The sequence below is a fragment of the Microplitis demolitor genome, chromosome 6 (genome assembly GCF_026212275.2).
Source record: "Microplitis demolitor isolate Queensland-Clemson2020A chromosome 6, iyMicDemo2.1a, whole genome shotgun sequence".
Lineage (NCBI taxonomy): Eukaryota > Metazoa > Arthropoda > Insecta > Hymenoptera > Braconidae > Microplitis > Microplitis demolitor.
In genome coordinates, this window is record NC_068550.1 from 10,579,828 (window position 1) to 10,594,851 (window position 15,024).

Sequence of the window (15,024 nt, forward strand, 5' to 3'; positions counted from 1 at the left end):
TACGAAACCTTTTTTGAAGAGCGGTAAATTTCCGTTACAAAGCTCACAAAAACCTAAGTATACATCTGTTTCCTGAAGAGTTGTAGAATTTTTATCGAAAAACATTTTTTAAATCTATCGACTTTTGAGCTTCGATATCACTTAAATGGTTGGATTTATAAAAAAAGTTTAAGAATCCGTTTATGTAGAGCGATAAATTTCCTACAAAAAAGTTCATAGTGCTTAATTTTATGTCTTTATGATAAAGAGTAATAAAATTTCAAACAAAAACGCCAATTTTTTTAAACAAATCAAACTTTGTCCTTCAATATCTCTCAAATGATTGGATGCACGAAAAAAACATAGAGACCTTTTTTGAAGAGAGGTAACTTTCCTACAAAAATTGTATTAGTTATTGCTAAACACTTATTTTTACGTGAGTTATAAAATTATGCTCATTGTACTAAAACGAGAATGAATCGTTACTTAGGAAGGGTTAAACGGCAATAGAACAATCTTTTTTATTTTTTTTTATTATTTTTAAATCGCAAATAAATGCTTCATATCATAGCCAAGTAAACAAAAATCTAATTTGGTAAATAACGGACACTAATATATATATATATATATATATATATTAGGATACTCCATTTAAAACGAAATTTTTTTTCTAATATATATATATATATATATATATATATATATATTAGGATACTCCATTTAAAACGAAATTTTTTTTTAGCGGTCACAGGATAATTTTGTTACTGATGTTGAGAGAAAAATTCCGTGAAAATTTCAGCTCTTAATTATAATTTCAAGTACTTGCTCTCGAGCATCAAAGTTTTCCCATTTAAAAAGCATGTAAATCGAATATCTTTTCTTTTAAATTACTATAACTGAGCCCGATTTTGAGCTATCGTTTTGAAACTAGTTCTTATTTGTAAAGTAATTGTTGCTTTTTGAAAGTGTACAAAACGGTTTTGGTCTAAGTCGATCCATGTTGATTGTATCAGATCCGAAAGTCAATTTTTTACTTTTTTCATTTATTTTTGATAATAGTGAAAAAACGGCTCATCTTACGAAAAATATGCATAGGACCAATCTTTTAGGAAATTTTATCCTCTACAAAATTGCTCATTACACTTATATTGTTAAAGTGCACTGTTCATGAGATACATGCATTCCAACATTTTAGAGTAAAAAAAATTGTAAGCTTACTATAGTGCTAATCTTTTTTTAATTTTCAAAAACCACTGCACTTTTCAAAAAACTCTCTAGTAAAAACACTAAATCAATTTTAGCTCCTCCAAATAAAAAAATCAAATTCAAAAATTAGTTCATTTTATAGAATAGTACTATACATTCAAATAAGAATTTGTTATTGTTTTTATTCAGTTATTTCCTTTAGTAATCGACTGCCCGAATTCAAAACACAGTAAGGGACAAATTTTTAAAAATCGATTTTTTAGTATTTTTAGTTTCAGTGGAGTCTTTTGGACATGATTCAATACATATTAAAAAAAAAATTATTTTTGTCAGTTACTGTATTTTGAAATTGGGCAGCCGTAATGTCGAAATAACTTCAAAATTATAAATTCGTTTTCAATATTTATCAAGGCAAAATTAGTGAGCTCAAATTTTAATTTACACTCTTATTTTGCTTTTTTTTTTTTTGTTACAAATTAATTACAATATTACACTATTTATAATTCCTTACAATTGCGTGAATTAATTCATTACTGTTTACACTTTAAATTAGATAAATATTATCCTTATTGAATTTGTAAAAAATTCGGAAAAATATATTCAACAATGACTTCTTTTTCTCCAATTACTAGATGTAAAGTTTACTGACCAATTAATAAACCAGCTTTTTATAATTTATTAATTAATTAAAGTCAATAATGGGTAACACAAAATGATTGATGTTCAAAAAAAGAATAACAAACTTATTACAATTAATAATAAAAAATAATTTTTAATTTAATTGAAATTTAAACATTTAAATTGATTATTATAATTAATTAATAATTAATGAGATACAAATAATTAATACTCAATTATCAATAACAAAAAGGAAAAATATTATTACCATACATTAATTTATTTTTCACATCCAGGTCTTATCAAAATTTTATTTAAAAAAAAAAATCAATCGGTTACTTTTTTTTTTAAGTAATTAATAATTCGATTACGTTTTTACTATTATGCAAGTTGGTCTTTCCAGTCAAAATTAAAAATTGAACTTACTCCTTTTCGAATCTGAGAATCCGAAAATAAAAACTCGAAAAATGTGTAAGTATTTTTTAACAAAAATAAAAAATATATATCCCACCCAATAAAACTGAAGAAAAAAAAGTCATTCATGTTAAAAACAAAAAAATCAATCAATTTGAAAAATTAAAAGAAAAAGTAGTATTGAAATGGAAATATTTTCAAGTTTGTTCACTAATAAAAATTTTTTTTTATATTATAGACTCATAATTTATTTTTACTATTTTTTAATTGTACTCGACTTAACAAATTGTTTAATTTTAAAAATAAATGAAGTAATTTTTACGTAAGATCAATAATTATCGAATCATCGCCAGTTAAATCAACTAATTCAGTCGGTTGCGAGTAATTATTATTATTATTGTTGTTGTTGTTGTTGTTGTTGTTGTTGTTGTTGTTGTTGTGGTTGTTGTTGTTACTATTATTATTATTATTATTATTGTTATTATTATTATTATTTTTAATATTATTATTATTTATTTTTTCTTTTTTCTTTTTACTAGACGCAGACAATGAGAATAAGAAAGACGAACATGTAGATGAGCTCGAAGACTGAGATGAGAGAGAAGAAGAAGAAAGCGAAAGTGTTGATGAAACGGACAAGTTATTAACCGGAGACAAATGAGTTTCTGTTATACTAACAAAATTTTTTTTCTGCTGACCGGAAGTTGTTGGGACTGAATCTGATATATTGTTATGTACTTTTACATCTGGTGCATAAGGCTCAAGTGTTAAAGAGTTTGGACTCTGAAAAAAAAAATTGGTTTCAATGTAAAAAATATTTTCATAAGAATTAACTACTAATAAAACATTGATTAATTAAGATAATTTGTTGCGTAATTACAACTACATTTGAATTCAAGGGGTCTAGTGGCTTCCATATTTAAACTTGATCATGCGCAGTGCCTTTTTCCTGCCTCGTGTAGAGAAGACCGACGCCATTATCATTCGCAACGTAAATCTCAAGAGTTAACCTAAAATTATATAATTATTTATATAATTCAAATAACCAAGCTCAAGAAATTAATTCATTAAGAACTCAAGAAATTCAAGTAATCAACGACCACGTTTTTGAAGAGGTTACTTCGACGGAAACCATTACAGGTGCTTAATTATTAATTAATTAATTAATTATTTCAAATGATCACATAATTAAAAGACTGAATTTAATAATTATTCTGATTATTAGTATACTTAATTATTTATTTCCAAATTTATTCTCGCTCGGTAGGCTCTGTTACCATACTACCACATGTTCACAAAGAAATTCAAATCAGTGTAATTTATTCTGAACTCATGGCAATCAATGAAAATAAATGATCAATTTCCTCGAGGACAATGTACTCAAATATTTACGCGTTTAGTGCTCATCAAAATCATCACTAAGTGTTCAATAATTAACTTCACTCAGTAACCTTTGATTTTAAGTTACTTATTCTCATGACATTCTTACAATCAACTCTGTGTTCACATAGACTCAATATAATTATTTCAATTAATTATTCGAGCTCAATTAAATAAATTGTACTCAATCTATCACGTATTCATGAGCTTTAACATTTATCAGTATTGTTCAATTAAATCAACGATTTAATTATGCAACCCAGTGATATTATGTGCTGTGACAAATAAAAAGATTGTTATATTTTAAAATATGCGTATTTTTCTACTATCCTAACCACCAACCAGTCCTGGCATGTATTTACAAATTTATTATTATTATAACATTTTATGGTCCTTCGAGCCAGCTGGTTGGTTGGTTGTGTCGGTAGCATTTATCAGTGGGCAACTCGCACTCTTAAAATACATTTCAAATTGCCTTGGACATTACCAACCGGATATCTACAAGACACAATTTAGATATACAGGTGTGTTATCAGAAACACCACACGATGATATACTAAGGACTTAACAGTGCTCAAAAAAAACCAGGTTTTGTTGCTGCCTCAGCAAGCATTTAATAAACCCGTCTGCTTCCACATGACGACTCGAGCGATGCTTAACTGCACTCATTTGTACTCAACACGTCTGGCATTCATCATACTAGTACTCATCGCTCAGCAATCTTACTCACAACTTGCCTAGTTGACTTGATCACCAAGTTAAGTACTCATCCAGTACGTATCTTGCTGGACCCAGGTTCTGAATTATCTTTTGTTTTAGATTCCTTGGTGCACTCACTTAAACTCAAACGCACGCACTTACCTATCCAAATAATTGGTATTGGTGTAGCCAATGCTGGCAAAAAAAAGGTCAAGTCGCACTCAAACTCTCATCTAAGCTTTCAAACGACTTATTCATTATTAGTGCTCACATACTAGCCGGTCTCACTACTCAATTACTATCTGTTGCACTCAACCAACTCAAATGGGACCAATATAAACAGCTACAATTGGCAGATCCAGCGTTTATGAGACCAGGACCAATCGATATCATCATTGGTGCTGATCATTATGGTCTTATTATAAAAGATGCAGTCATCAAAAGGTCTAAAGGCCTGCCAATCGCTTAAGATACCATCTTCAGGTGGATATTACTCGGTCTAGTCACTCAACACACTCATCGACCATCTATTCCTTATACCATATAAATTACTTATCATGCTGCTGTCGAGCAGTCAACTCAACAACTTGAAGAACTACGATCACGCTTCTGGACTCAAGAAGAAATTCCCGGATGCCTCGCAACTGAAAATAGCAGCTGCCATGTTCATCAAAGTCCACACACCTGCTCATTAAGTCACCCAGAAGTGGTTTTGGCGCCCTCTAGGGGGCGCCAAACTAACAAGTACCACCCTCTTCGTGGGTTCTGGGACCAGTACTCCAACCGTTAGCAGTGCCCGCATGTCTTGCACCCGTAACATGCGGCAACTCCGTGGTTGCAGGAAGCCAATAGGTACATCTGCGTGGGCGAAACCGACCCCTTTTGAACGTCTTAAAATTCTAAGGGTAATAGCCCGCACACAATACTATCACTAGCATATAGTGATAATCACTCGGTAATAATAATCGAGGGCAAGTTTATTTGACTGCTGTCTTAAACCCGAGTGAGCATAACGTGGAAGAAACCCTTTTTGGGGTAACTGAGTGCAAGCTGTAGCTCAACACTTATTCTCCAGCATGTCGACCAATACATGGAATTGGTACCATGGGGGACCCAATCCAAGCCCCACTTCGACCAGAGTCTCTCTATTTCCTGAGATGGGAGAAGTGTTTGGGTCCAAGTGAGGACGGTCTCGTGGTGGTTGTTGGTGAGGTACCCACATGCACTGCATGCCTAATGGGTAAGCTAATATGAGCTTATGCTCACATTTCGCTTTTATAATATTATGGTGGAAGATAGGCGATTACGCAGCGCGAGTATGCCCGATAGGGCGCGGAATCGGCCTCCCGTTAAACGGAGGTGGACCTAACCGTCCCGTTACATTAATTAATTTGCTCATTAAGTCAGAGTTACGCTGCTCTGCTCAAGAACCAAAGTAGCTCTGTTAAAACAATTAACGATACTAAGGTTGAAACTTGCCGCAGCTCACATGTTGGCAACTCATAAAACACTGCCAGATCACTTTAAATCTTACTCAATCACCAACATACTTGTGGCCGGACTCAACAATCACATTCACGTGGATCAAATCTCTGCCGTCCGCTGGAAGGAGTTTGTCCGGAATGGGGTGTCACAAATTGAAGATCTAGTTCCAGATGGCCACTGGAATTGTATCCTGGGCACACAAAACCCAGCAGACTGCGCAACACGAGTGTTGACACCTACTCAACTCCGTGATTATCAATTGTGGTTGGCTGACCCACCATGGTTGCTCAAGAGTTCAACGTTCTGGCCTAAATGTCCATCAATCGATAATGCAGGAGCTCAAGCAGAAGAACGGCCCAGACTGGCCTTATTCTCATCGAATTCATCAATGAGATCAGTGACCTATTATGGAACGGCCAATACCTCTGCTGCGTATGTTACGAGCTACTGCTATCTGCTTTAGACTCCGTGACATGATCAATATGTTACTGAACTCATCACTCAAGACTCCAATTACTTCTAACGTAGTATCTCATGCACTCAACTGCTATATCAAAGAAACTAAACGTATTCATTTTGCAAACGAGATCAGCATGTACTCCAAGCACGCACCATGGCCAAATGGTCATCCATTTGCTCGACTGGTTGCATACATTGACACCAACAGCATCATTCTTGCGTCAACGATATCTCTCGAACGGAGTATCTGATTGAGACGTTTTTGCAGCAATCGAATGCTTCTATCTAGAGCTGATTTGATTTTGGAATTGATCGATCCGTCAGTTTTCGAAATATCCAAACAAAACGAAAAAAAAAATTTCTTTTTGTTACGGCGTAACATGCGAAAAAACGAAAATGACGTATAATCAAATAAATAAAACGAAATTTTTAAAAAATAAAAATTTGTAACAGGGTAATTTTCAACCTTGTCAAATTTGGCCCCTTTATTAATTGATTTTAATAAGGGCGCCACTGGAAGATAAGACTCGGCCTTCCTGAACCGCAGATGTTAAGTTTAGAAAATTTCAGGGTCGTTGAATTTTATAAGAGTGAGACAGGATGAGGAATTAAATTTATTACACAATACTTTTATTAATATAATTAACAATTTTATTTATCACAACCAATTTTACCCCATCGGGTTTCACTTTACTTATAATTATTTTATTACATCGGAGTCCACCGGACTTTATTACATTAAATACTTAGTCCCCTGGACTTTATAAATTAAAATATTTGATTGGCCCCTGGCCTGATCCCCTGGATCTAATTAAAATTGAGTCCCCTGGACTTTTTATAATAAACTTGGCCACCGGCCTGATCCCCTGGATCTTAAATAAAATTTAGTCCCCTGGACTCTATATTAAACAAAATAGGCAACTTGCCAGATCCCCTGGATCTAATTAATTCAAAATTATTAATAAAAAATTCCCCTGGAATTATTTCCTCTCATACACACACACACACACACACACACACACACACACACGTTGATTAATCTACTTTCGCGAAATTCGCCAAATCTTTCGAGTAAAAATTTCCATCAAGTATTAGATTTCTTTCTCGAATAACTGACGCTATCTCTCTCGATTTCGTGTCTCAGTCCATCTCTCTCGATTTTGTGTCTTTCTCTCTTCGCGTTAAACTTTAGATTTTCTTTTAACAATTTTCGGACATCAACTTATTATTCTCAATTTTAATTAATTAAAATCTCAATCTTTTATCGCGATTTTCACAACACTTGATTTTCAGTCTTGTAAATTTTATCTTATTAATTTACCGATTAATTTATTATATAACAAAGACTAAATAGCTATTATAATTTCTGGCCTCCTGCCGAGAAATTCTACTCCTTAATTTACAATTAATGATTAATAAATTCTGGCCTCGCTGCCGAGAATTATTTGACCAAACACGTGGTTAATTATTATTTTATTTCTTTACAATAAATTCTGGCTTCCCCCGCCGAGAATTAGCTCAATTCAAGACGCAAAGTTGTTAATACTTCTGATAACTTTATTCTCGATGTAAGTTAATTTAATAATTCTGGCTTACCTGCCGAGAATTAATTTATACACAGCACTTCGATATTAACATTAAACTTTACACTTATTCACCAGATGATTCTGTTGGCGTCTCTCTAGCTTCCCTTGGGCTTTCCTTGGTTTCCGGTCTTCTGGATAAGGCTCACGGCAGATGGACGTCCGTTAGGCTTGTCGGCTCGACCGACTCTCCCCGATTTTGCTGCTGTCCTGTTGTTATATATTTTCAGCTCGGCCATTTTCGGAAACTTCCGGAAAATGGTCTCCCCACTTAATTAATTTTGGGACAGAAGTCCGAGCTTCTTCAATTAGCGCACCCGGCGACAAGTCGAAAAACTCTAACGGATACTTATTTGGGGTTTCGGCTCGGGTAACTGACCAGCCGTGGGAAACCACGATTTTCCTTGATGATAAATTAAATTTTACCCCGTTACAAATTAAACATATCAAATGTCAGATAAGTGGTCAGAACTTGTTGATGTAAACAAAGAATACCACAAATTTCCTTCTTATTACTTATGAAGAACTAATAAACTAACTAATAAATTGAGCAATCAATTAAACCGTGATAAGCTCCCTAGTGCTTGCAACCCAAACAGTACTACTTTTAAATTATGCCGTGCGATGCTCCTTCGTTTTTCTTTATAAATTTAAGTGCCACCACCACGATAACCTTTACATCTATGCATCGTTGCCTTTACATTTAAGTCATTTGGTCCCTCCGCATTTCTCTCTAGTATCTACTAGCCCAAATGATATCGAAAGTTATTTAAAATTTTAATTAAACTATAAAACAAACTGATAATTATTAACAAAAACAAGTAATAAAATCTATAATTGATACCATTGACAGTAAATAAAATCATAAATAACGCTTAATACGCAACAGTAGCTATTGCACCACAACCCAAGAACCTTATTAGTAAATAAATATTAACAACTTGAGACGCAATATCCCGACATACAAATGAAGAAATAAACAAAATAACAATTTACTAACTGCATAACATCGGACAACCATAACATACCATGATAGAGTAAATAACCATGATAATAATTTCTTAATATTCTACAGAAAATAATTAAATTCATAGCCACCTATCTATAACAATAAGAGTAAATTATAACCCATCGGTAGATAAAGAAAAATAAAATTCGAATTTAGACAAATCTTTTATAGTAACTAACTAACCAACGGAGGTCAATCAAAGAATCTAACTCTTTTGATTCACCCTTGTTTCACTAATACATACGTAAGCGCGTAACTTCTATCTTTAGTAACTCAACTAATAAATAAAATAATGATTAGCCAAGTTTCCCATGACAGTTCATTAGTGTCCCTTTACTGATGAGATTAATAATAATTCCAAATTATTATTTATTTAAAACCAAAAACGTGCGTAACTTCTAAACCACTAACGATAGGGACAAATAATCATAACCCACCGATAGGTAAGGAAAAATAGATTATTAATTATTAAACACTCAAACCTTAATCTTAACGGATAATTTGTAATTAACCATTTAAAATAAGCCCATCTAATAGCATGGGATTGCATCTCTTACTTCCATTAATAGAATTAATACGGCCTGCCTTCTCGCATTTCAAAGGTTCTTCTTGTGACGCGCCGCGTGACGTATCTCGTCATTTCTCTCTCTAACCCATACGAGTATATCAATAATTTCTACTTTAATTAACGCGATAAATAATTAAAATAGTGATAAACTAAACATATCACAATAATCCGATAAAATAACTTACCTAATTGAATCGATAATAATTCCAGATTATTTAATAATTATCCCACAATAATTACAAATAGGTAATAACATTTTAACCAATAACAGTAGAAGGGAATGACTATAATCAATCGAAAGCTAATAACGAAAGAATTAATAATCAACAACCACCTATACCCTAATCCTAATTAATAATCGGTAATTAACAACTTAAAATAACGCTCATCTAATAACATTGAGCTGGATCTAGAAGCTTCTTTTTAAGGCGTGCCGCATGACTCACCACAATCATCTTCTCTCTCTAACACATACGACTATATCGCTAAATTCTTCTTTAATTAACTCGATAAATAATTAAAATAATGAAAAACTGATATTATCACCATAATTCTCTAGCGCACATTTATTCATGAACCAAATGATAATTGTAATTTACTGAATATTGTAATTAAAAATAGGTGGTACATGTAAACCACTGACGATAGGAAGAAATGACTATAACCAATCGAAAGATAATGACAAAAGGATCAATAATCAATAAACGCCTGTACCATAAATCTAATTAGTAACCCGTAATTAACAGACTAAAAAAACTCCTATCTAATAACATGGGATTGAATCTCTTTCTTCCATCTGTAGTTCGTACCATCGTCTTTTTTTGAGTCTTTGTCATTGTTCTAGAAAGTTCGATCTAAGATCGTCACGTACGCCTTTTCTTACACCACACCCCGCAAATATTTAACTCAGCTCAATAACATTAGTTTTCGGTAACAGAATTAAATCTAGGTCACGCGTGCTACCCCTCGCCTATGATTGGCGCCTATAAAAACCGTCGCAAATCGGTCCTCTATGCCCATTTATTATCAAGCTTTTGATTACGTATAATCTTATTATTTTAAAATATCAAAATTTAATTTCATTGTTCGAGTCGTTAATAATTAAATTTAGAATTTATACAATTTAAATTGAATTATTCTAAATAAAAAATAATTTCGATTTTTAATTCTTTATTCAATATTACAAATAATTTTAATAATTAAATTATTTCTATTGAATATTATTTCTGTTTTAAACTTTATTATTCACTTTTAAATAATTTTCGTCATTTTAAAAGTATATGTTCAGACAGATTGTCAACTACCCAGTATAAGTAAACCCCTTTACTCATTTACATCAACAATCTCAACATTCAAGAACCATACCCAACTATCAAGCCACCTGACAACAATTTATTTTGAAACGAATTTCAACCAACAACTATTTATTTCGCATCGGATCTCAACCAACAACAATCTGGTCTCCAGCTCAGCTAAATCTTGTATCCTGACAATTTATTATATTGAATAAACCAACTGTAAGTTTAATTAATTGTTCATTTATCTAGTAATAAAACACATCTATTCACCTCGTACATCCTATTTTCGTATATTGACATACTCGACACTAAAAAGCGAGGTCCCCGCTACCCGAGTAAATGGCTTAAATGCTTTGACTCAAAATTAAGGGACTGAATAACTGGTGTTCGTCATCCAGCACGTAACAATTTTTTTCATATTTTTTAAATACCTCCGACTCACACGCACACACACACACACACACACACACACACACACACATCTCTCTGAAAATGCCAGAATAGCATCCTAGCACCTTCAAAAGTTAACATATGATGAAAACTCGATTTTTAAAAATCAGGGTGACACCAATAACTTCCCGAATTTTTTGAAAATCGACGATTTTCTTAGCGGGAAGTTAAAAATATAAAAATACTGTACCATAAGTCTTTTGGCAGAATATCCATACTCAGGATGTCTCAAATTCGAAGGACTAAGTTTTCTTTTAAAATAAGAAAACATACTGCCATTTTGAACATGGGGTTCATTTTCTTTATTCTCAATAGACTTAATAACCAAATTATAGGACATGCAAGACGAATCTTTGCCTCGATTCACAGGTCTCTCTTCTCTCATATTATCATAGGTATCAGGCATCGTTGACATTAATATTGAATCATTATTTATTGTACTAGTCGTTGGTGTTTCTAAAGGACGTAATTTAACTTCTGTTAAAATACCCCTTAAAGTATCAACTTCGTGAGCTTTATGCAAATATTTATTCTCTGCTTCTGCTAATCGATGCTCAAGTTTTTCAACTTTAGCGGTGTACTGACTAACATGTAGTTCTAATTTTTGAACTAATGATTTGTAATGTTTGTGTGCTGTCTTTTCGTGAATCAAGTAACTAAGAAAAAAAAAATTAATTATATTTTTTTTGACGCATAGATATTCAAAAAATCATTTACCCTTTTAAACTTTCTAATTCAACTTTAACTTTAGTAGTTTGTTCTTTGTGATATCTACTTTCTTCACAAGCAGCTTTATGGCCGTTCAATTGTTCTTCAAGAGCAAAAATAACAGCATCCAACTTTCTTACTTCATTGGTCTGCTTTAAGAAATCTTGATCCAATCCACTTATTCTCTGCTCATAACTTTTTTTTTGTGCCGTCAATTTCAATATCTTAAATATTTAATAAACAATAAATTTCAGTATTTAATCAAAATAAAGAAACAAATATTATTATTTATTTTCTAAAAAGTAACATTTGTACTAATTATAATAATAAGTATGCGTGTGTGTATATGTGTGTGTATATGTGTGTGTATGTGTGTGTGTGCGTGCGTGTGTGTGTGCGTGTGTGTGTGTATCTCTCGGGAAAAACCTAACTCCTAGAGAGCGCGTCCCCAGGTGGCGGATAGGGGAATGTCCTCACCGGATCGCCGGCGGGTAGGGGTGAAATAAAATAGCCCCCGCGGACCAAAAGTGGTGCTAGGAGGAAGGACACCTCTATAAAACAACCACAAACACTAACGATGAAATGAGTGATAAGAAAGAGACAATACCCCACGCGGACACGTCCTTATTGACTAACTCCGCGGACGGTTCCGATCGGGTGAGAGCCCCGGTGGCCGTTGCAAGCTCCACGGATTGTGGGGGGAACATTCTATCACTTCCTAAAGCGGTAGGGAACCAGGCCGCCCATGCTACTGGAACAGATAGTGAAGAAAAATTCCAAGCTGTTGCTATGGAAACTGAAGAAGTAGCAAACACTACGGTGAAACTAGCTCCTGTTCAACTGCCGAGGAGTTCCAGAATCAACTCTGCTTCACCTGCAATAGACAGTGAAAGGGCTTTCGAGAGACTTGGAAGCAAAATTGAAGAATTGATGAACTACATTAAGGGCAGAACAAACGTCCATGGTGAAATTAAGCGGCTTGCTAATTCTATCGGCACAGCTTACAATCTAGTACGTAACGATAACAACACGACGCCGAAAAAGACTCGTAGTAACACTGCCTCAGCTACGCAAACGTCTCCTTGGATGACGACGCACGATATTGAAACGCTTACGATTTCAGAGCAGTTCTTTACTCCTAAAACAATTGCGTCAACAAACACTGGCAAAAGCAAAAAGAGAGCCCTTGCTACACCAAGTCCAGATTCCGTTTCAGATCGGCGGACCTCTAAGAAACTGGCCACAGAAGGCAGCTGGATAGCAGTCGAAGCAAGGACCAAGAAACACGAAGCTCAAGCACCAAAGTCAGTAGGCCCGGGAGAGCACAATAAGGCACCTATAGGGAAAAGCACTGTAGAAGAGGATCACCGAAAAACCAAGAGGAAGAAACCTAAGGCAGTTCGTAAGCACGCTGTTTTAATCAAGCCAGCAGAGGGTAAAACCTTTGCTGAACTTTTCAAGGAAGTTATGGCTAAAGTTAAGCCAGAAGAGCTAGGAGCAGAAATCAAATCTGTCCGGCAAACGGCTCAGGGGGACGTCCTACTACAACTGGGCCGTAAGACTAAGAATTGTGCACAGTTCAGCAAAGCGATAAAGGAAGCTCTGGGAAGCTCTGGTGTAGTTAGAGACCAAGTCCCTAAACTAACAGTAGAAATTCGTGATCTAGAATGCACAATCACAGATACAGAAGTGATAGCTGCACTAGTTCGTGACCTGGGAGACGCTGCTCAAGCTAGCAAGTCATATCTAACGAAAAAAGTGTTTAAAGGCCAACGTATGGCTATCGTTGAACTTGAAGAAAGTCTCGCCCGGAAACTGCTAATGACTTCCCGCATTAAAGTCGGTTGGGTCAACTGTAGAGTGCGACAGAGGGCAAAAGTACTTCGCTGTTTCAAGTGCTTAAGCTTTGGCCATCAGTCAGCTCGATGTAATGGTCTAGATCGTAGCAAAGCATGCTTTAGATGTGGCGCCAACGATCATAAAATTGCTTCGTGCTCGTCGAAACCACACTGTTACTTGTGCATAGAAAATGAAGGTGAGGCAGATTCTGAACACATAGCTGGCTCTGGTACGTGTGCAGTGTTTCACACAGCGCTGGAGAATGCTAGCAAACAGCTAAAATGATTGTCATACTGCAAGGAAACTTGCACAGGAGCTGGGCAGCGCACAATTTGCTGTATCAACTCTCATCAGAACGTAAGGTAGATATCTGTATCATCAGTGAGCAATATCACGGTGCGCGGAATAGAAACTGGTTCTCAGACTCTTCAAACACCGCTGCTATATGGATCTCAAACCCGGGTGTAATCGACGTCACGGACAACGGCCAGGGAGAAGATTTTGTATGGATACAAACACCGCTAACTTATTACATCAGTTGCTACCTTTCACCAAACGAAGGAATAACTATCTTTCGCCGGAAATTAGACTCCCTCGAAAGGTTTGTTAGGGGAATAGATGGAGAAATAGTTATTGCCGGGGATTTTAACGCCAAGTCATCAGCGTGGGGTATGGACTGGAGCGATACCAGCGGTAACGAAGTCAACGACATGGCAGCTAGACTTGATCTTACTATAGTGAACATCGGGAAGACTACGACCTTCAGAAGACCTGGATACCGTGAATCGATTATTGATATCACGCTAGCAACACCCAAAGTTGCAACCAGCATCTACGGATGGAGAGTCCTAGAAGACTATAGTGCTAGTGACCACCAATATATCCTCTTTGAAGTCCTGGATAAAAACCATAATAAGGCAACCCCCTCACTACTGCCACCAAGATGGAACTCAACCAAGTTAAACAAGGACAAACTTCGGAAGGCACTAGCAGTAAAATGGCCGTCACTCGCAAAGAACTTAGCGCTAGATTCTAAAGCTAAAGTCGAAGCCTTGGCTGAAAAGACAATGAAGGCCATCTCGGAAGCATGCGAGGAATCTATGCCTAGACGTGCTCGAACACAGAACAAAAGGCCTGTTTACTGGTGGACACAAGAAATAGCTGAGCTCCGAAGATCCTGTCTGACTCTACGTCGGAAGGCAGTCAGAGCCCATAAGTGCCAGCGCCTCCGTATGGATGAAAATGAAACCTCTCGGTACAAAGCTGCGAAGAAAGCCTTGAATTATGCGATTAAAAACAGCACAGTCGAGCATTGGAAGGCACTATGAG

At 35.1% G+C, this 15,024-nt stretch overlaps 1 protein-coding gene across 6 annotated transcripts in view; it reads right to left on the reverse strand.

The window, feature by feature from the left end:
* Positions 1-2,082: 2,082 nt before the first annotated feature.
* The window catches only part of LOC103570263 (J domain-containing protein DDB_G0295729), a 33,679-nt gene continuing 20,737 nt past the window's right edge, over positions 2,083-15,024 (reverse strand). For all 6 annotated transcript variants that reach the window (XM_053740316.1, XM_053740318.1, XM_053740314.1 and 3 more), the window contains 3 exons: positions 11,866-12,080; positions 11,339-11,804; positions 2,083-3,000 (listed from right to left, as the gene is read on the reverse strand). In XM_053740316.1, the coding sequence (XP_053596291.1) occupies positions 2,536-3,000; positions 11,339-11,804; positions 11,866-12,080 (1,146 nt within the window). In that variant the 3' untranslated portion in view covers positions 2,083-2,535. The remainder of the gene's footprint in view (positions 3,001-11,338; positions 11,805-11,865; positions 12,081-15,024) is intronic.